The sequence below is a fragment of the Hoplias malabaricus genome, chromosome 6 (assembly GCF_029633855.1).
Source record: "Hoplias malabaricus isolate fHopMal1 chromosome 6, fHopMal1.hap1, whole genome shotgun sequence".
Lineage (NCBI taxonomy): Eukaryota > Metazoa > Chordata > Actinopteri > Characiformes > Erythrinidae > Hoplias > Hoplias malabaricus.
Window position 1 is genome coordinate 50,776,501 of NC_089805.1, and position 23,131 is coordinate 50,799,631.

General features: G+C 40.9%; 1 protein-coding gene across 1 annotated transcript in view; it reads right to left on the reverse strand.

Moving 5' to 3' along the window:
* The window catches only part of LOC136699839 (stonustoxin subunit alpha-like), a 66,560-nt gene extending 45,031 nt beyond the window's left edge, over positions 1-21,529 (reverse strand). The window contains exon 1 of the mRNA XM_066674864.1: positions 21,475-21,529. Coding sequence (XP_066530961.1) covers positions 21,475-21,490 — 16 coding nt within the window. The 5' untranslated portion in view covers positions 21,491-21,529. The remainder of the gene's footprint in view (positions 1-21,474) is intronic.
* Positions 21,530-23,131: the final 1,602 nt, after the last annotated feature.

Below are 23,131 nucleotides of genomic sequence, written 5' to 3' on the forward strand. Positions count from 1 at the left end.
AAAATAATCCAGTATCATGCCTTTGGTAATTCACAACAAAAAGAGAGACACAAAAGTACTATTTTACTTTATAATTTATAGCAGAGACCCACTGATCAGGTCATAGTCCCCTTTACTGTTCTAACATGTGTTTAATGTAGTGACAGTGATGATACGTCTAAATAAAGGAGCACAGTTTCTCTACTTACAGTGGGATAACTGCTAGAATATATCTGTTAGACCAGCGTGCTCTTCACTCTCCCAAACTGACAGCCTGATTCTTCTGTCTTACACATTTGGTAGTTCTTCCTGTTCCTACACCCTCTTTGAGTGTCAGTAATGCTGCTTGAATTCTAGTAGCACCAGCCACATACAGCTGCAAGGTGTCAGTCCATTTCCACAGTGCTTTCACAGTGGGTAATAAATCAGAGCCTGATCATTCATTAGATATTAGACTGAGCAGGTGGAGGCAGATCTCAGCTGGTTAATGCTGTCTCACTGCACTGAGACTGGAATATCAACTTATAGAGTCAGACATGAGAGCTCAGTCCCTCAGAGCTACTTTACTGACTTTCTGTTTAAACTTGTACACAGCAGAGTGTCACACTCAGTCTGGTCCCTGCCACAACTAAAGACAGTATTTCCTCTTGTTCCTTCCCTTTTTTCTTCAAACAGAGGAATATATCTCTTTTAACACAGAGATAAAGCAATATATTCAACAATACATTCAAGAACAACTGCTTGCTGTCCCCAGAATGTTACACCATGTTGTACACTAAGCTCATTCTGCAGAGTAAGGAATGTTCTCAGCTCATCCATCCACTCGTGTCCTGTGGCCAATCCTATAGTATAATCTTTCTCATGGATTATAGTGTTTGTTTCTTTCTGCTTCATCCTTTTTTTTGCAGCCTTTCCCCTGATGTGTGCAAATATTGGAGCATGTTTACGGTCTCAATTTCAGCCTCAACAGAACCCACAGTGTCCCATTCCAGACTCTTCTGAGTGTCTGCTGGATGAATTAAGTGTCCTGGTACATAACACTGATGTTGTATTTCTGTAATCTCAGCAGTATTCTCTGTAATCACTGTGGTGCACTACACTGGGGTTTTCTCTTAATGGTGTGGTACGATGAATGTGGTTTAATTTCTCTCATAAGGAATTTGACTTTTGGGATTTTAATCTTCAGAAATTGAGCCTGGTCACTCTCAGGATCTCCACTTCCTTCCCCCATCTTAACTTTATTTATTTATTTGAGATAGCACCTACATCTGGGACAGGGATCATAAAAACACACTCCAGGCTCTGTTTATGGCACAAGGTCTCCAGGGGCAAGAAAGGAATTCAGCTTTAAAAGCCCCAAAGTCAGAGAATGTATAAATGAAACTTTTCCCTTTGTAAAGTGGCTTATTAAAGACTAAACTAAAGGATCAAACCTTCCTTAATTCCCAGTGGTTTATAAAATAATTTTCAAGTTTATCAGATGGTGTACAATGGTGTAAAATGTATTAAGAAATGTAATTATAATAATGTAATTAAAAGGACATTTAGCAGCTGTCTGTTATATTTGTGTGTGCGCCATTTTCTGAAGAATTGTGTAAAACATCATGTTTAGTCGAGTGATATTACATTGTGTTAACAGAATCTTTTATTTTGCATCCTAATTAATCACTATCAAATGTAATTAACTTCCTCTAGGCGATCTTGAAATAACTGAGCTCATGTGAGAAACTCATGTAGAAGGATTGTGCTGGTAATATTGTGGGTCATAATTTCAAAGGCATGATTCAGACAAAGATTCTTTGTCTTCTTAAATGTCATTAATTATATGTGATATCATCATTTCAGGGAGGTTACTCTCTGAAAACCCAATAGAAACCTCCAATCAGATTTAAGAACCAGGGATTCTCCTCCCTCAGTCCATCAGGACCAAACAGGCATGCCCAGAAAAACAAACCACTACTGGGTGTTAATAGTAAGGTGCTGGTTAATCTGTGATTCTGGACATCAGAGTCTTCAGAATTACCAAAGACAAACCATTACTGGGTGTCAATGGTAAGGTGCTGGTTAATCTGTGATTCTGGACATCAGACTCTTCGGAGTCTTCAGAATGACCAAAGACAAACCATTACTGGGTGTCAATGGTAAGGTGCTGGTTAATCTGTGATTCTGGACATCAGTGTCTTCAGAGTCTTCAGAGTGACCAAAGACAAACCACTACTGGGTGTTAATGGTAAGGTGCTGGTTAGTCTGTGATTCTGGACATCAGTGTCTTCAGAATGACCAAAGACAAACCATTACTGGGTGTTAATGGTAAGGTGCTGGTTAATCTGTGATTCTGGACATCAGAGCCTTCAGAGTCTTCAGAATGACCAAAGACAAACCACTACTGGGTGTTAATGGTAAGGTGCTGGTTAATCTGTGATTCTGGACATCAGTGTCTTCAGAATGACCAAAGACAAACCATTACTGGGTGTTAATGGTAAGGTGCTGGTTAATCTGTGATTCTGAACATCAGAGTCTTCAGAGTCTTCAGAATGACCAAAGACAAACCATTACTGGGTGTTAATGGTAAGGTGCTGGTTAATCTGTGATTCTGGACATCAGAGTCTTCAGAATGACCAAAGACAAACCATTACTGGGTGTTAATGGTAAGGTGCTGGTTAATCTGTGATTCTGGACATCAGAGTCTTCAGAATGACCAAAGACAAACCATTACTGGGTGTTAATGGTAAGGTGCTGGTTAATCTGTGATTCTGGACATCAGTGTCTTAAGAGTGACCAAAGACAAACCATTACTGGATGTTAATGGTAAGGTGCTGGTTAATCTGTGATTCTGGACATCAGTGTCTTCAGAGTGACCAAAGACAAACCATTACTGGGTGTTAATGGTAAGGTGCTGGTTAATCTGTGATTCTGGACATCAGAGTTTTCAGAGTGACCAAAGACAAACCATTACTGGATGTTAATGGTAAGGTGCTGGTTAATCTGTGATTCTGGACATCAGTGTCTTCAGAGTGACCAAAGACAAACCATTACTGAGTGTTAATGGTAAGGTGCTGGTTAATCTGTGATTCTGGACATCAGTGTCTTCAGAGTGACCAAAGACAAACCATTACTGGGTGTTAATGGTAAGGTGCTGGTTAATCTGTGATTCTGGACATCAGTGTCTTCAGAGTGACCAAAGACAAACCATTACTGGGTGTTAATGGTAAGGTGCTGGTTAATCTGTGATTCTGGACATCAGTGTCTTCAGAGTCTTCAGAATGACCAAAGACAAACCATTACTGGGTGTTAATGGTAAGGTGCTGGTTAATCTGTGATTCTGCACATCAGTGTCTTCAGAATGACCAAAGACAAACCATTACTGGGTGTTAATGGTAAGGTGCTGGTTAATCTGTGATTCTGCACATCAGTGTCTTCAGAGTGACCAAACACAAACCATTACTGGGTGTTAATGGTAAGGTGCTGGTTAATCTGTGATTCTGGACATCAGTGTCTTCAGAGTGACCAAAGAAAAACCATTACTGGGTGTTAATGGTAAGGTGCTGGTTAATCTGTGATTCTGGACATCAGTGTCTTCAGAGTGACCAAAGACAAACCATTACTGGGTGTTAATGGTAAGGTGCTGGTTAATCTGTGATTCTGGACATCAGAGTCTTCAGAGTCTTCAGAGTGACCCAAGACAAACCATTACTGGGTGTTAATGGTAAGGTGCTGGTTAATCTGTGATTCTGGACATCGGAGTTTTCAGGGTCTTCAGAATGACCAAAACAAACCATTACTGGGTGTTAATGGTAAGGTGCTGGTTAATCTGTGATTCTGGACATCAGTGTCTTCAGAGTGACCAAAGACAAACCATTACTGGGTGTTAATGGTAAGGTGCTGGTTAATCTGTGATTCTGGACATCAGAGTCTTCAGAGTCTTCAGAGTGACCAAAGACAAACCATTACTGGGTGTTAATGGTAAGGTGCTGGTTAATCTGTGATTCTGGACATCAGAGTCTTCAGAATGACCAAAGACAAACCACTACTGGGTGTTAATAGTAAGATGCTGGTTAGTCTGTGATTCTGGACATCAGTGTCTTCAGAATGACCAAAGACAAACCATTACTGGGTGTTAATGGTAAGGTGCTGGTTAATCTGTGATTCTGGACATCAGAGTCTTCAGAATGACCAAAGACAAACCATTACTGGGTGTTAATGGTAAGGTGCTGGTTAATCTGTGATTCTGGACATCGGAGTTTTCAGAGTCTTCAGAATGACCAAAGACAAACCATTACTGGGTGTTAATAGTAAGGTGCTGGTTAATCTGTGATTCTGGACATCAGAGTCTTCAGAATGACCAAAGACAAACCCTTACTGGGTGTTAATGGTAAGGTGCTGGTTAATCTGTGATTCTGGACATCAGTGTCTTCAGAGTGACCAAAGACAAACCATTACTGGATGTTAATGGTAAGGTGCTGGTTAATCTGTGATTCTGGACATCAGTGTCTTCAGAGTGACCAAAGACAAACCATTACTGGGTGTTAATGGTAAGGTGCTGGTTAATCTGTGATTCTGGACATCAGAGTCTTCAGAGTGACCAAAGACAAACCATTACTGGATGTTAATGGTAAGGTGCTGGTTAATCTGTGATTCTGGACATCAGTGTCTTCAGAGTGACCAAAGACAAACCATTACTGGGTGTTAATGGTAAGGTGCTGGTTAATCTGTGATTCTGGACATCAGAGTCTTCAGAGTCTTCAGAATGACCAAAGACAAACCACTACAGGGTGTTAATGGTAAGGTGCTGGTTAATCTGTGATTCTGGACATCAGTGTCTTCAGAGTGACCAAACACAAACCATTACTGGGTGTTAATGGTAAGGTGCTGGTTAATCTGTGATTCTGGACATCAGTGTCTTCAGAGTGACCAAACACAAACCATTACTGGGTGTTAATGGTAAGGTGCTGGTTAATCTGTGATTCTGGACATCAGTGTCTTCAGAGTGACCAAAGAAAAACCATTACTGGGTGTTAATGGTAAGGTGCTGGTTAATCTGTGATTCTGGACATCAGTGTCTTCAGAGTGACCAAACACAAACCATTACTGGGTGTTAATGGTAAGGTGCTGGTTAATCTGTGATTCTGGACATCAGTGTCTTCAGAGTGACCAAACACAAACCATTACTGGATGTTAATGGTAAGGTGCTGGTTAATCTGTGATTCTGGACATCAGAGTCTTCAGAGTGACCAAAGACAAACCATTACTGGATGTTAATGGTAAGGTGCTGGTTAATCTGTGATTCTGGACATCAGTGTCTTCAGAGTGACCAAACACAAACCATTACTGGGTGTTAATGGTAAGGTGCTGGTTAATCTGTGATTCTGGACATCAGTGTCTTCAGAGTGACCAAAGAAAAACCATTACTGGGTGTTAATGGTAAGGTGCTGGTTAATCTGTGATTCTGGACATCAGAGTCTTCAGAGTCTTCAGAGTGACCAAAGACAAACCATTACTGGGTGGTAATGGTAAGGTGCTGGTTAATCTGTGATTCTGGACATCAGTGTCTTCAGAGTGACCAAAGACAAACCATTACTGGGTGTTAATGGTAAGGTGCTGGTTAATCTGTGATTCTGGACATCAGAGTCTTCAGAGTGACCAAAGACAAACCATTACTGGATGTTAATGGTAAGGTGCTGGTTAATCTGTGATTCTGGACATCAGTGTCTTCAGAGTGACCAAAGACAAACCATTACTGGGTGTTAATGGTAAGGTGCTGGTTAATCTGTGATTCTGGACATCAGAGTCTTCAGAATGACCAAAGACAAACCATTACTGGGTGTTAATGGTAAGGTGCTGGTTAATCTGTGATTCTGGACATCAGTGTCTTAAGAGTGACCAAAGACAAACCATTACTGGATGTTAATGGTAAGGTGCTGGTTAATCTGTGATTCTGGACATCAGTGTCTTCAGAGTGACCAAAGACAAACCATTACTGGGTGTAAATGGTAAGGTGCTGGTTAATCTGTGATTCTGGACATCAGAGTTTTCAGAGTGACCAAAGACAAACCATTACTGGATGTTAATGGTAAGGTGCTGGTTAATCTGTGATTCTGGACATCAGTGTCTTCAGAGTGACCAAAGACAAACCATTACTGAGTGTTAATGGTAAGGTGCTGGTTAATCTGTGATTCTGGACATCAGTGTCTTCAGAGTGACCAAAGACAAACCATTACTGGGTGTTAATGGTAAGGTGCTGGTTAATCTGTGATTCTGGACATCAGTGTCTTCAGAGTGACCAAAGACAAACCATTACTGGGTGTTAATGGTAAGGTGCTGGTTAATCTGTGATTCTGGACATCAGTGTCTTCAGAGTCTTCAGAATGACCAAAGACAAACCATTACTGGGTGTTAATGGTAAGGTGCTGGTTAATCTGTGATTCTGCACATCAGTGTCTTCAGAATGACCAAAGACAAACCATTACTGGGTGTTAATGGTAAGGTGCTGGTTAATCTGTGATTCTGCACATCAGTGTCTTCAGAGTGACCAAACACAAACCATTACTGGGTGTTAATGGTAAGGTGCTGGTTAATCTGTGATTCTGGACATCAGTGTCTTCAGAGTGACCAAAGAAAAACCATTACTGGGTGTTAATGGTAAGGTGCTGGTTAATCTGTGATTCTGGACATCAGTGTCTTCAGAGTGACCAAAGACAAACCATTACTGGGTGTTAATGGTAAGGTGCTGGTTAATCTGTGATACTGGACATCAGAGTCTTCAGAGTCTTCAGAGTGACCCAAGACAAACCATTACTGGGTGTTAATGGTAAGGTGCTGGTTAATCTGTGATTCTGGACATCGGAGTTTTCAGGGTCTTCAGAATGACCAAAACAAACCATTACTGGGTGTTAATGGTAAGGTGCTGGTTAATCTGTGATTCTGGACATCAGTGTCTTCAGAGTGACCAAAGACAAACCATTACTGGGTGTTAATGGTAAGGTGCTGGTTAATCTGTGATTCTGGACATCAGAGTCTTCAGAGTCTTCAGAGTGACCAAAGACAAACCATTACTGGGTGTTAATGGTAAGGTGCTGGTTAATCTGTGATTCTGGACATCAGAGTCTTCAGAATGACCAAAGACAAACCACTACTGGGTGTTAATAGTAAGATGCTGGTTAGTCTGTGATTCTGGACATCAGTGTCTTCAGAATGACCAAAGACAAACCATTACTGGGTGTTAATGGTAAGGTGCTGGTTAATCTGTGATTCTGGACATCAGAGTCTTCAGAATGACCAAAGACAAACCATTACTGGGTGTTAATGGTAAGGTGCTGGTTAATCTGTGATTCTGGACATCGGAGTTTTCAGAGTCTTCAGAATGACCAAAGACAAACCATTACTGGGTGTTAATAGTAAGGTGCTGGTTAATCTGTGATTCTGGACATCAGAGTCTTCAGAATGACCAAAGACAAACCCTTACTGGGTGTTAATGGTAAGGTGCTGGTTAATCTGTGATTCTGGACATCAGTGTCTTCAGAGTGACCAAAGACAAACCATTACTGGATGTTAATGGTAAGGTGCTGGTTAATCTGTGATTCTGGACATCAGTGTCTTCAGAGTGACCAAAGACAAACCATTACTGGGTGTTAATGGTAAGGTGCTGGTTAATCTGTGATTCTGGACATCAGAGTCTTCAGAGTGACCAAAGACAAACCATTACTGGATGTTAATGGTAAGGTGCTGGTTAATCTGTGATTCTGGACATCAGTGTCTTCAGAGTGACCAAAGACAAACCATTACTGGGTGTTAATGGTAAGGTGCTGGTTAATCTGTGATTCTGGACATTGGAGTTTTCAGGGTCTTCAGAATGACCAAAACAAACCATTACTGGGTGTTAATGGTAAGGTGCTGGTTAATCTGTGATTCTGGACATCAGTGTCTTCAGAGTGACCAAAGACAAACCATTACTGGGTGTTAATGGTAAGGTGCTGGTTAATCTGTGATTCTGGACATCAGAGTCTTCAGAGTCTTCAGAGTGACCAAAGACAAACCATTACTGGGTGTTAATGGTAAGGTGCTGGTTAATCTGTGATTCTGGACATCAGAGTCTTCAGAATGACCAAAGACAAACCACTACTGGGTGTTAATAGTAAGATGCTGGTTAGTCTGTGATTCTGGACATCAGTGTCTTCAGAATGACCAAAGACAAACCATTACTGGGTGTTAATGGTAAGGTGCTGGTTAATCTGTGATTCTGGACATCAGAGTCTTCAGAATGACCAAAGACAAACCATTACTGGGTGTTAATGGTAAGGTGCTGGTTAATCTGTGATTCTGGACATCGGAGTTTTCAGAGTCTTCAGAATGACCAAAGACAAACCATTACTGGGTGTTAATAGTAAGGTGCTGGTTAATCTGTGATTCTGGACATCAGAGTCTTCAGAATGACCAAAGACAAACCCTTACTGGGTGTTAATGGTAAGGTGCTGGTTAATCTGTGATTCTGGACATCAGTGTCTTCAGAGTGACCAAAGACAAACCATTACTGGATGTTAATGGTAAGGTGCTGGTTAATCTGTGATTCTGGACATCAGTGTCTTCAGAGTGACCAAAGACAAACCATTACTGGGTGTTAATGGTAAGGTGCTGGTTAATCTGTGATTCTGGACATCAGAGTCTTCAGAGTGACCAAAGACAAACCATTACTGGATGTTAATGGTAAGGTGCTGGTTAATCTGTGATTCTGGACATCAGTGTCTTCAGAGTGACCAAAGACAAACCATTACTGGGTGTTAATGGTAAGGTGCTGGTTAATCTGTGATTCTGGACATCAGAGTCTTCAGAGTCTTCAGAATGACCAAAGACAAACCACTACAGGGTGTTAATGGTAAGGTGCTGGTTAATCTGTGATTCTGGACATCAGAGTCTTCAGAGTCTTCAGAATGACCAAAGACAAACCACTACAGGGTGTTAATGGTAAGGTGCTGGTTAATCTGTGATTCTGGACATCAGTGTCTTCAGAGTGACCAAACACAAACCATTACTGGGTGTTAATGGTAAGGTGCTGGTTAATCTGTGATTCTGGACATCAGTGTCTTCAGAGTGACCAAACACAAACCATTACTGGATGTTAATGGTAAGGTGCTGGTTAATCTGTGATTCTGGACATCAGAGTCTTCAGAGTGACCAAAGACAAACCATTACTGGATGTTAATGGTAAGGTGCTGGTTAATCTGTGATTCTGGACATCAGTGTCTTCAGAGTGACCAAACACAAACCATTACTGGGTGTTAATGGTAAGGTGCTGGTTAATCTGTGATTCTGGACATCAGTGTCTTCAGAGTGACCAAAGAAAAACCATTACTGGGTGTTAATGGTAAGGTGCTGGTTAATCTGTGATTCTGGACATCAGTGTCTTCAGAGTGACCAAACACAAACCATTACTGGGTGTTAATGGTAAGGTGCTGGTTAATCTGTGATTCTGGACATCAGTGTCTTCAGAGTGACCAAACACAAACCATTACTGGATGTTAATGGTAAGGTGCTGGTTAATCTGTGATTCTGGACATCAGAGTCTTCAGAGTGACCAAAGACAAACCATTACTGGATGTTAATGGTAAGGTGCTGGTTAATCTGTGATTCTGGACATCAGTGTCTTCAGAGTGACCAAACACAAACCATTACTGGGTGTTAATGGTAAGGTGCTGGTTAATCTGTGATTCTGGACATCAGTGTCTTCAGAGTGACCAAAGAAAAACCATTACTGGGTGTTAATGGTAAGGTGCTGGTTAATCTGTGATTCTGGACATCAGAGTCTTCAGAGTCTTCAGAGTGACCAAAGACAAACCATTACTGGGTGGTAATGGTAAGGTGCTGGTTAATCTGTGATTCTGGACATCGGAGTTTTCAGAGTCTTCAGAATGACCAAAGACAAACCATTACTGGGTGTTAATGGTAAGGTGCTGGTTAATCTGTGATTCTGGACATCAGTGTCTTCAGAGTGACCAAAGACAAACCATTACTGGGTGGTAATGGTAAGGTGCTGGTTAATCTGTGATTCTGGACATCGGAGTTTTCAGAGTCTTCAGAATGACCAAAGACAAACCATTACTGGGTGATAATGGTAAGGTGCTGGTTAATCTGTGATTCTGGACATCAGTGTCTTCAGAGTCTTCAGAGTGACCAAAGACAAACCATTACTTGGTGTTAATGGTAAGGTGCTGGTTAATGGTAAGGTGCTTGTTAATCTGTGATTCTGGACATCAGTGTCTTTAGAGTCTTCAGAATGACCAAAGACAAACCATTACTGGGTGTTAATGGTAAGGTGCTGGTCAATCTGTGATTCTGGACATCAGAGTCTTCAGAATGACCAAAGACAAACCATTACTGGGTGTTAATGGTAAGGTGCTGGTTAATCTGTGATTCTGGACATCGGAGTTTTCAGAGTCTTCAGAATGACCAAAGACAAACCATTACTGGGTGTTAATGGTAAGGTGCTTGTTAATCTGTGATTCTGAACATCAGAGTCTTCAGAGTCTTCAGAATGACCAAAGACAAACCATTACTGGGTGTTAATAGTAAGGTGCTGGTTAATCTGTGATTCTGGACATCGGAGTTTTCAGAGTCTTCAGAATGACCAAAGACAAACCATTACTGGGTGTTAATGGTAAGGTGCTGGTTAATCTGTGATTCTGGACATCAGTGTCTTCAGAGTGACCAAAGACAAACCATTACTGGGTGTTAATGGTAAGGTGCTGGTTAATCTGTGATTCTGGACATCAGAGTCTTCAGAGTGACCAAAGACAAACCATTACTGGATGTTAATGGTAAGGTGCTGGTTAATCTGTGATTCTGGACATCAGTGTCTTCAGAGTGACCAAAGACAAACCATTACTGGGTGTTAATGGTAAGGTGCTGGTTAATCTGTGATTCTGGACGTCAGAGTCTTCAGAGTGACCAAAGACAAACCATTACTGGGTGTTAATGGTAAGGTGCTGGTTAATCTGTGATTCTGGACATCAGAGTCTTCAGAATGACCAAAGACAAACCATTACTGGGTGTTAATGGTAAGGTGCTGGTTAATCTGTGATTCTGGACATCAGAGTCTTCAGAGTGACCAAAGACAAACCATTACTGGGTGTTAATGGTAAGGTGCTGGTTAATCTGTGATTCTGGACATCAGAGTCTTCAGAATGACCAAAGACAAACCATTACTGGGTGTTAATGGTAAGGTGCTGGTTAATCTGTGATTCTGGACATCAGTGTCTTCAGAGTGACCAAAGACAAACCATTACTGGGTGTTAATGGTAAGGTGCTGGTTAATCTGTGATTCTGAACATCAGTGTCTTCAGAGTCTTCAGAGTGACCAAAGACAAACCATTACTGGATGTTAATGGTAAGGTGCTGGTTAATCTGTGATTCTGGACATCAGTGTCTTCAGAGTCTTCAGAATGATCAAAGACAAACCATTACTGGGTGTTAATGGTAAGGTGCTGGTTAATCTGTGATTCTGGACATCAGAGTCTTCAGAGTCTTCAGAATGACCAAAGACAAACCATTACTGGGTGTTAATAGTAAGGTGCTGGTTAATCTGTGATTCTGGACATCAGAGTCTTCAGAATGACCAAAGACAAACCATTACTGGGTGTTAATGGTAAGGTGCTGGTTAATCTGTGATTCTGGACATCGGAGTTTTCAGAGTCTTCAGAATGACCAAAGACAAACCATTACTGGGTGTTAATAGTAAGGTGCTGGTTAATCTGTGATTCTGGACATCAGAGTCTTCAGAATGACCAAAGACAAACCATTACTGGGTGTTAATGGTAAGGTGCTGGTTAATCTGTGATTCTGGACATCAGTGTCTTCAGAGTGACCAAAGACAAACCATTACTGGGTGTTAATGGTAAGGTGCTGGTTAATCTGTGATTCTGGACATCAGAGTCTTCAGAGTGACTAAAGACAAACCATTACTGGGTGTTAATGGTAAGGTGCTGGTTAATCTGTGATTCTGGACGTCAGAGTCTTCAGAATGACCAAAGACAAACCATTACTGGGTGTTAATGGTAAGGTGCTGGTTAATCTGTGATTCTGGACATCAGAGTCTTCAGAGTGACCAAAGACAAACCATTACTGGATGTTAATGGTAAGGTGCTGGTTAATCTGTGATTCTGGACATCAGTGTCTTCAGAGTGACCAAAGACAAACCATTACTGGGTGTTAATGGTAAGGTGCTGGTTAATCTGTGATTCTGGACATCAGAGTCTTCATGTGACCAAAGACAAACCATTACTGGGTGTTAATGGTAAGGTGCTGGTTAATCTGTGATTCTGGACATCAGTGTCTTCAGAGTGACCAAAGACAAACCATTACTGGATGTTAATGGTAAGGTGCTGGTTAATCTGTGATTCTGGACGTCAGTGTCTTCAGAGTGACCAAAGACAAACCATTACTGGGTGTTAATGGTAAGGTGCTGGTTAATCTGTGATTCTGGACATCAGAGTCTTCAGAGTGACCAAAGACAAACCATTACTGGATGTTAATGGTAAGGTGCTGGTTAATCTGTGATTCTGGACATCAGTGTCTTCAGAGTGACCAAAGACAAACCATTACTGGGTGTTAATGGTAAGGTGCTGGTTAATCTGTGATTCTGGACATCAGAGTCTTCAGAGTGACCAAAGACAAACCATTACTGGATGTTAATGGTAAGGTGCTGGTTAATCTGTGATTCTGGACATCAGAGTCTTCAGAGTGACCAAAGACAAACCATTACTGGGTGTTAATGGTAAGGTGCTGGTTAATCTGTGATTCTGGACATCAGAGTCTTCAGAGTGACCAAAGACAAACCATTACTGGGTGTTAATGGTAAGGTGCTGGTTAATCTGTGATTCTGGACATCAGTGTCTTCAGAGTGACCAAAGACAAACCATTACTGGGTGTTAATGGTAAGGTGCTGGTTAATCTGTGACTCTGGACATCAGTGTCTTCAGAATGACCAAAGACAAACCATTACTGGGTGTTATTGGTAAGGTGCTGGTTAATCTGTGATTCTGCACATCAGTGTCTTCAGAATGACCAAAGACAAACCATTACTGGGTGTTAATGGTAAGGTGCTGGTTAATCTGTGATTCTGGACATCAGAGTCTTCAGAGTGACCAAAGACAAACCATTACTGGATGTTAATGGTAAGGTGCTGGTTAATCTGTGATTCTGGACATCAGTGTCTTCAGAGTCTTCAGAATGACCAAAGACAAACCATTACTGGGTGTTAATGGTAAGGTGCTGGTTAATCTGTGACTCTGGACATCAGTGTCTTCAGAATGACCAAAGACAAACCATTACTGGGTGTTATTGGTAAGGTGCTGGTTAATCTGTGATTCTGCACATCAGTGTCTTCAGAATGACCAAAGACAAACCATTACTGGGTGTTAATGGTAAGGTGCTGGTTAATCTGTGATTCTGGACATCAGAGTCTTCAGAGTCTTCAGAATGACCAAAGACAAACCATTACTGGATGTTAATGGTAAGGTCCTGGTTAATCTGTGATTCTGCACATCAGAGTCTTCAGAATGACCAAAGACAAACCATTACTGGATGTTAATGGTAAAGTGCTGGTTAATCTGTGATTCTGGACATCAGTGTCTTCAGAGTGACCAAAGACAAACCATTACTGGGTGTTAATGGTAAGGTGCTGGTTAATCTGTGATTCTGAACATCAGTGTCTTCAGAGTCTTCAGAATGGCCAAAGACAAACCATTACTGGGTGTTAATGGTAAGGTGCTGGTTAATCTGTGATTCTGGACATCAGAGTCTTCAGAGTCTTCAGAATGACCAAAGACAAACCATTACTGGATGTTAATGGTAAGGTCCTGGTTAATCTGTGATTCTGCACATCAGAGTCTTCAGAATGACCAAAGACAAACCATTACTGGATGTTAATGGTAAAGTGCTGGTTAATCTGTGATTCTGGACATCAGTGTCTTCAGAGTGACCAAAGACAAACCATTACTGGGTGTTAATGGTAAGGTGCTGGTTAATCTGTGATTCTGAACATCAGTGTCTTCAGAGTCTTCAGAATGGCCAAAGACAATCCATTACTGGGTGTTAATGGTAAGGTGCTGGTTAATCTGTGATTCTGAACATCAGTGTCTTCAGAGTCTTCAGAATGGCCAAAGACAATCCATTACTGGGTGTTAATGGTAAGGTGCTGGTTAATCTGTGATTCTGGACATCAGAGTCTTCAGAGTCTTCAGAATGACCAAAGACAAACCATTACTGGGTGTTAATGGTAAGGTGCTGGTTAATCTGTGATTCTGAACATCAGTGTCTTCAGAGTCTTCAGAATGGCCAAAGACAAACCATTACTGGGTGTTAATGGTAAGGTGCTGGTTAATCTGTGATTCTGGACATCAGAGTCTTCAGAGTCTTCAGAATGACCAAAGACAAACCATTACTGGGTGTTAATGGTAAGGTGCTGGTTAATCTGTGATTCTGGACATCAGAGTCTTCAGAGTCTTCAGAATGACCAAAGACAAACCATTACTGGGTGTTAATGGTAAGGTGCTGGTTAATCTGTGATTCTGAACATCAGTGTCTTCAGAGTCTTCAGAATGGCCAAAGACAAACCATTACTGGGTGTTAATGGTAAGGTGCTGGTTAATCTGTGATTCTGGACATCAGAGTCTTCAGAGTCTTCAGAATGACCAAAGACAAACCATTACTGGGTGTTAATGGTAAGGTGCTGGTTAATCTGTGATTCTGAACATCAGTGTCTTCAGAGTCTTCAGAATGGCCAAAGACAAACCATTACTGGGTGTTAATGGTAAGGTGCTGGTTAATCTGTGATTCTGGACATCAGAGTCTTCAGAGTCTTCAGAATGACCAAAGACAAACCATTACTGGGTGTTAATGGTAAGGTGCTGGTTAATCTGTGATTCTGGACATCAGAGTCTTCAGAGTCTTCAGAATGACCAAAGACAAACCATTACTGGGTGTTAATGGTGAGGTGCTGGTTAATCTGTGATTCTGGACATTGCAGAATATAAAGAGATGCAGATGTCTGCTGTGGGCATCAGTGGCGATTGCTCTAAGACTGCAAGGGAAGCTCAGCTTCCCCTAAAATGTCAAAAAATAAGTGATCAAATATATACTGTTGTGTGTACATGTCACTGAATAAATATGCACTACAACGCGCTCAACTTTTGTTCAGAATCAGCTTCTTATCACTGGTAAAGACGCGGCTTTCCTCTCAATCATTCCTGCAGCTTCACAGTGCTTTAAACAGTGAGGACGCTGAGCGTTCACAGAGATCAATAGCGAAGCAGCAAAGTGCAGCGAAACGGGACGAGTCATTGAATAAATGCTGGGCTTTGTCCCGCCCATCGGATGCTCAGCGTCTCTGGGGGTCTATGGGGCAGTGGGCTGGCCTCGGCTGGCCCGGACGCTCAGCTTCTGCATGATGATTGGATGATCTGTCTGAGGCTGAATCCCTATTTGATTGACAGCGAAATGAGCGAATCAGCGATCCTTTGGTGTAAAGATCCGTGGGAGCATTACATTTTCATTCTGTTCTGAGTTGAACCAGAGACTTTCTTAAACCTCTTAGCGGCATTTTCTTTGTTAAAAACGACTAGCGACAAATCGAGCTTCTATTTCTGGTGGGTTTTTTTGTAGCTGCTTGTGTTTGGAGACTGACTTCTATCACTCTTTCTGATTTCTATCACAGTTTCTGTCCAGCGGGTGCTGCTGAGCCCCTCCACCGTCACAAAGCACTCACAGTCGGACACACTTCACATGGGCCAAGGCCGTTTAAGCAGCCTGGCTCGGCTGGCCATCGAGAGGACACTAGTCAAGTCCCTGGAAAAGACGCCTTGTTGGTACGACAGGGTCACAGATCATTTTCTTGAAAAGGAACGGAGGGTAGAATTTACTTATAAATAAACCGACACATTTTATGATGTAGGCCGAAATTGAGCTTCCCCTCCTTGAAAGACCAGCATCAGCCACTGGTGGGCAGTCATCAGAGTCCTCAGAATGACCAACAACAACCCATTAATAATTTAGGGCATGATTCTCCACATCTTACACAAGTCCTTATTTACATGCCTCCAGTTAGACACAGTTCATTTGTGCACACCATGCCCCTCTGACACACAATGTAATAAATATCATAGACACATTAATAGGATGGATTCCATATAACCACAGTAAAATCAACATGTACATGAAGATATATTTTGCAGGAGGTAGTTTATAGTCATCTTGCTTGACTTATAAAGAGGACATTGTCATTATCTTGTTTTTATTGTCTAATTGACCTGAAATAAAGACTGATGTAGTGACACTGGCTTCATCTCAGAAACCAACATGATTCTTTTGTTTGTTATTTCACTGTTCTTTTTCTTTCTTTGTTTGATCCCCACACAGCAGAAGATCTTAACACCTTCTTTATTACCCCTCAGTGAAACACCAGGGAACCAATAAACTCAGCCACAGTAACTCATGGAAACTCAGTTTTTTCTCATTAAATCTTCTGTTTTTTCTTTCACAAATGTAGTTTACCACATTGTCATCATTGTAGCTTTCAGCTTAATGCTTTTCACTTCTTTTTATTCATTCCTATGTTCAGCTCTTAAATGTATGAACTATATCAGTGTTATCGTGCCTTTTAAAGTGTTTACATTAACTGTCTGTTCTAAGTTAACATCAACGAAAATGGTTGACTTTCCCTATGCTCAGGATACATATGAATGTGTGTGTTCACGATATTGTGTACTAAATATCCCCTATTTCTCATCTTTTACAGGTAACTCTGGATAAAATAGTAGACCTGTGTTTTCTTACATTAACCTGTACTAGGAGAACCACCTTTTAGAGATTAGTATAAACACGTGTTCATACCGTATGTGTCTTGAATACAGATGTGTCTTTTATTTAATTTTAATACCCCTCTTACATCGATAGGCAATGTTCATATAGTGGGAATTTTACGATGGGCATAATGAATCCACAAACACCTCCCTCAATTTTTTTTTCATAATACATTAGATTTTTTTTCCTTTACCTTAATTATCTCGGGATGAAGGGAAAAAATTGAGCCATACAGGGGACACTTCACCGGCGCATTACCGGATTTGCCCTGTAGATGGCACAAATACTCCATTCAGGCAACATTCCCCTCATTTCTCTAAGACGCACTGCTGTTCTAAGCTCTACACTAGTGATGGGAATTTCGGCTCTTTTTGGGGAGCCGGCTCTTTTGGCTCGGCTCTTCATAAAGAGCCGGCTCTTTCGGCTCCTAAATGGCTCTTTGTTTTACCACTTATTTCCACTGGTACAGAACAATATTACCTACATTTTACATGACTTTATGGACCAAATATTACTGTTCAATATTAAAAATAATAAATAGTGTTGTAATGGCCAATTGTTTTATGTCTGTCTTGTAATAACTCACTGACTGCACTCACACATTCAATTGTATAAATAACTGGATTTTTATTTAAAGACCTTAATAAAAGATCACTTGTAAACTCTGAAGTAAGGCCAATGGAACCCAAAAGGTAGGTATTACAAAATAGCTTATTAAATTAAATAATCATCCATTTCTGGGTAAGAAAATAAACAAATACAAAGTGCAAAACAGCAGCATTCAATGGTAGTGATTAAAACAACCACAACTGTCAACAAACATTTAACTGATTTAACATTTCCTTCAACTATTGTTTGGAAGGCAGATCGGCATTCAGGAAAACCAAATGTCTCAGCTTTGAGGGTTGGAGGGTTGGAGCTTGCTTGTTGTTCTCTGATTGGTTGAATGACAAGCCTTAGAAAAAAATGGCTCGATCTTAGACGGGAACCGGCTCTCATCGTTCACTTACAAGAGCTGGCTCTTTGAACCGGTTCGTTCGCGACCTACACATCACTATTCTACACTACTCTTGGGTCTAGTGAGCCGTTTGGACCCATTTCACACAGTAAAGAAAACACTGGGAGCCACAAAACCCTTTTGAGATTTTAAATGAAATAACACTGCACTAACAGGTTTTTATTTGCCTTTGTGCTGTGTATAAACAAACTATACTGTGTTACATTTATGAAATCAATGAACGACTGCAGAGAAAATGAAATAACATTTCTGCACGCAACAAAACAAATTTAACTCCAAAAAAAGACGTTGTGTTGACGGTTAAGTAAAATACTCAATGTCTATTTGAGTCCTTGTAGTTAATGGAAAAGAAAAACGCCGAAGTTAAATTATCCACTGGCAGCAAACAACAATGCTGTCCTCTCTCTGTGTGACGTCATTATTTTACTGGCGCCGTGCAGTCAGCGGTCAAAAAGTTCAAGAAACCGCACACTGACGGGTGTCGCACACTGGAAGTTGTGACGTGTATTAAGAGCGACAAAAATATTTTAAATATTAAATATTAAAATATTTTAGCTGTTACAAGATCGCCATAATCTTCATAGAATTACATTTTGAAAATGAACGAACCAAAATAAAATACATTTAATTAAATACTTTTATTTTCAAAAGCTGAGCTGCATCAGAGGGATCAAAGAGCCGCGGGTTGCCGACCCCTGGTCTAGTGCCTTCAGAATTATCCGGACGACTTCTGTTTTGACTCCCAGGTTTTTCTCTAAGCACTTGGCCTATAGCCATTCAGTTTTTCAGAAGACTGTAGCTGCTCTAGAATAAAGATTAATACCTCGGTGGGATCTGTACAACCCTTCCTCTGAAACGTCTGTTGTGTTTTAAAACATTCCACTCATTTCCCTAAGGCCAGTTTGCAACCTACTTGCATCTGTCCTAATGGAGACTGACAGTTATACAGCGCTTTATTTTGAACTGGACCTCAAATACAAAGACGTCGTTTCTGTGCCTGAATGGAGTATTTGTGCCATCTACAGGGCAAATCCGGTAATGCGCCGGTTAAGTGTCCCCTGTATTGCTCTTTTTTTCCCCTCAAATACATTACCTCGAGATCCCGAGATAATTAAGGTAAGGAAAAAAATTAATGTATAAAAAAACAGTGAATAAATAAATAAAATCCCCACATGTACTTTTTTTGCTTAAAGTCTTTGGAGAAGCTTTTAATGAAGAGATTTCTTTTTTCTGTCTTTGATTGTTTGTGTTCGTTAAGGTTCTGTAACAAAGTTGCACCAGTTTCCAGAAAAGATTTTGTCCTGGAACCCACAATATGATCTCATAGTCTTTATTGTATTTGAGTGACGATGTCTCCAAGTTTTAAATAACTGCTGCACATCATTAACAATTGAACTGAACTCCAAAACTCCATTGTCCTGTGTGCCTTTGTGTGCCCCACACTTTTCACTGTGTAGTTCATTAAGTTACTGCCATTGGTTTACGTTGATAGAATTAGGGTGTTTTCACACCTGCACTTTGTAGACCAGTTAAATCACACTCTAACTCTTTTACACCTTTGGTTTGTACAGGTGTGAACAGAGTAATCACAGACGGATACGGAATAAAACAACCACACCCTTGAGACCCCACACCACTCTTCATAAATGGGGACTGTGTGGAAAGAGTCCCTTTCTTCAGATTTCTGGGTACACACATCTCTGAAGATCTGTCCTGGACCACACACACCACAGCTGTGGTCAAGAAGACACAGCAGAGACTCTATATTCTGAGAATTCGTTCAGGAGAAGCTGCTGGTGTCCTACTACCACTGTGCCATTGAGAGTGTGCTGATCTACTGCATCTCAACATGGTACAGCAGCTGCTCAGTGGCAGAAAGGAGATTACCTGTCTGCTTTTGTTCTGTTATTAGAGAGATTTGTTTTCCCAGTGATTTCTCTCTTCCAACCTGTAGATGATGACACGCCCACAACTCTAAATTTCACACTGAAGAATCTGCTATGTTTTGGTTCCAGTTGGGAACAGTATTTTCGGTTTCTGAACCAATGTGTTTTTGCCTAGAAGCGGCATTAGCGTTTACTGACTGACACCTGATGTTGAAACTCGAGTAGGAACTGTTAATTCAGCCGTAATTCACAGAGAGGACTTAAGGTGGCGCTACTACACCGTCTGTGGTTAGTTCAGACATATTTCACATTCCAGTCCGTGAACTAAATTTGGAACTGTTCGGCAGTGACCAGAGGACCTCTTTTCCCTGGATAAGTCTCTTTTTGGGACCTAAAAAATGCGTGTTCAAGGGGTCAGTGTTGAGAGCTGAACTGGGACACGGCCGCGCTGCTTCAGCGCTGTAGGTCAGTGTCAGCTCAGTGTTTTACTGCAGCCTCCAACAGAAATGTGGTGAACGTTGTTGAGGATTAATCACAGTCTCTTCTTTATGTTTGGAGAATGTTTCTGTGACACAGCCTTTTGTTTTCTACATTATATTTAACAAACAGAGAGTCATCTTGTGTGTCGCTATAACGACACGAATACACGGACACACCTCACCGTTACTGACTTTATGAGTGAAGTACATCTGAACGGCTTTGTGTTCAACTTTACACCACAACGGTGGAAATCTCCGGATCATTAAAGAACACCAGAGTGAGGTGTTACTCAAAATAAAGGAGTCTGTGGATTAGTTACAGGACCGTTTTATCAGTCAGACCATTATAGAAATGTAAATCAGTGATAAATATCTAGTTCCCAGCGATGGCCTGTTCCTTTATCGAGTGTAGATTATTTTACTGATAAAGTGTTAATTTGATGTTTGATGTTTTACCATGTAGTGAGACTTACTACAGGCCTCAGGAGTTCTAAACTGAAAAGTGTTTTAGCCGAGGGCAGAATACAGTGTATATAGAGTTTACATAAGAACAGCTCCAGACAAACCATGTAACTGCCTTCATGGCAGCACACAGATCTTAGACTTATGTAGGTTTAAAAGTTTGCACAGTCTTGCCTTATGGGCTTAGACTTATGCACATGAGAGAAGTGTACCCTTCGTCAGGAACCTCACTGAGTTTGAGTGTAGAATCCCTACAGCGGAATCAACCAAATCACTGGTTAAAATAATAATAATAATTCTTAATAATATAATTCAGACTCCTTTACACTGACAATTATGACAATTGTTACATTATTGTGTGATTTTCAACTGCATGGGTTCACTCTCTGTTTGTGTGCACTGCAAACACTGATTTAATAAGGGAAAGAGTTTAAAAGGTTTTATAATAAAACTTTGTGTAAACATTAAAGAATTAACTAGAATTAGCAACAAAATGCAAAGAAATAACCATTTAACACACATTGTACAGCATTCATTGGAGTTTTAGTTGGAGGCAACATTGTAGAATGTAGATAATATATTCCTCACCCTGCAAACACAGCTGTTACTGATAAAACCTCACCAGCTTTCTTTAGTGAATCACTTGTCCCCATTGTGCAGTGAAAACTGTTCACATTCTCTTTTTATAGGTTTCTGACACGGGGCACATCACATGACCATTGGAACATGATCAAATGTCATTAAAGTTGAGGATGTTATAAAACTAGAGACCTATTTTAATAAAAGCACTTTACACACTCACCAGACACTAGTTCCATGTTCAGTCTGTACACGTTTCTCGGTGTGTAGAAGTCTTCTTGCTAAAGTCAGTAGAGTGTCTGTACTGAGGAGCATAGACACTTATACACACACACACAACAGGGTGGGTCTGAATACCTATGTGGGTGTGTATGTGTGTATGTACAGTGGAGCAAAAAAGTATTTAGTCAGTCACTGATTGTGAAAGTTCTCCTACTTAGAACGATGAGAGAGGTCTGTAATTTTCATCATAGATACACTTCAACTATGAGACAAAATAATCACGCTGTCTAATCAGCATCTTGATATGACACAGCTGTGAGGTGGAGGGATTATCTCTGCAAAGGAGAAGTGCTCACTAACACAGATTTAGACAAATTTGTGAACAATATCTGAGAGAAAAAGGCCTGTTGTGAACATAGAGAAAGTCTTAGACCTTTGAGAACAGCTCATGAAAAACTGGAGCAAAGACAGAAGTGTTGTGTTGATATCTTTGTCCGGTACAAAGCTGTGGTCACACAGGGTTTGTGTCCACGAATATTGACACGTGAATTCATGTCTCTGACTGGTGCTGCTGCTCTGTCTCTGCCCTGTCTGAGCCAACAAGGTGGCAGCGCTGACAGTTTCGGTTTCAAAATGGGAGAAATTACACAAATATTACATGTAGATTACAGATTACAACACAGTGAGCGTCCCTCTTCACTCCAGTGTTCTGTCAGATCCCTTGTGGAAATGTGTGGCCATAGTGTACTTTTATAAGTACAGCTGCGTAAATTAAAGGTAGGATATTTGAATAAGCTACAAGTATATCAGTTAATGCTCCTAACAGAAGTATAAGCAGGAGATATGCACAGTGTAAATGATGGGAGCCCTGTATGAGGGAATGATAAGGTGATTAAGGTAATTGTTTTAACATTTGATTCAGCAGGTACAGTTTTGCAGCACTGAAGCAGTTAACAGTAAGCTAAGATTGTATAATGCACAGGAGGAAAACAGATTTACAATGAAAAACACAGGAAAAAATTAAAAACAGTGGGTCTGAGACTGTGCAGAGCTGTGCAGCTGTGCTGTAGGATAGGAATCGATAGGTAGCATTTGTCAGAACATGTTAACATTTGTAGACAACCTCAGGCACTGTCCCACTACAGCAGGGGTGTCAAACCAGATCCACGGAGGGCCGTGTGGGTGCAGGTTTTCTTTCCAACCACGCAGAAGCCACACCTCATTCCACCTGTTTTTAATCATTGGATCTAATCAATAGATCTTGACTTTCAGTAGTGTGGGGCTTTTGCGTGGATGAAAGGAACACCTGCACCCACATGGCCCTCCGTGGATTTGGTTTCACACCCCTGCACTACAGCCAACATTCAGCTGTACATTAATGAAGTAAATAAACAGTGTAGTTTTATGTTATTGGAGGTGATGGGGACGTACACAGCCTTGTTTTTTTTTAAGAAGCCTAATCCTGGTGTTTACGCTGGTAGACCTTTCATTTGTTCAGATTTCAAAAGGTGATCTTGTACGTAAAAAGTTTGGTGAGCACTGGTCTAATGTCAGAGTAGCAGAAGGAGTGAGCAGTGGAACATTGTGTGTGTGTGTGTGTGTGTGTGGGGGGGGGGTATGTTTTTGATGATGGTGAAGGTGACTTGTTCGGTGGGCAA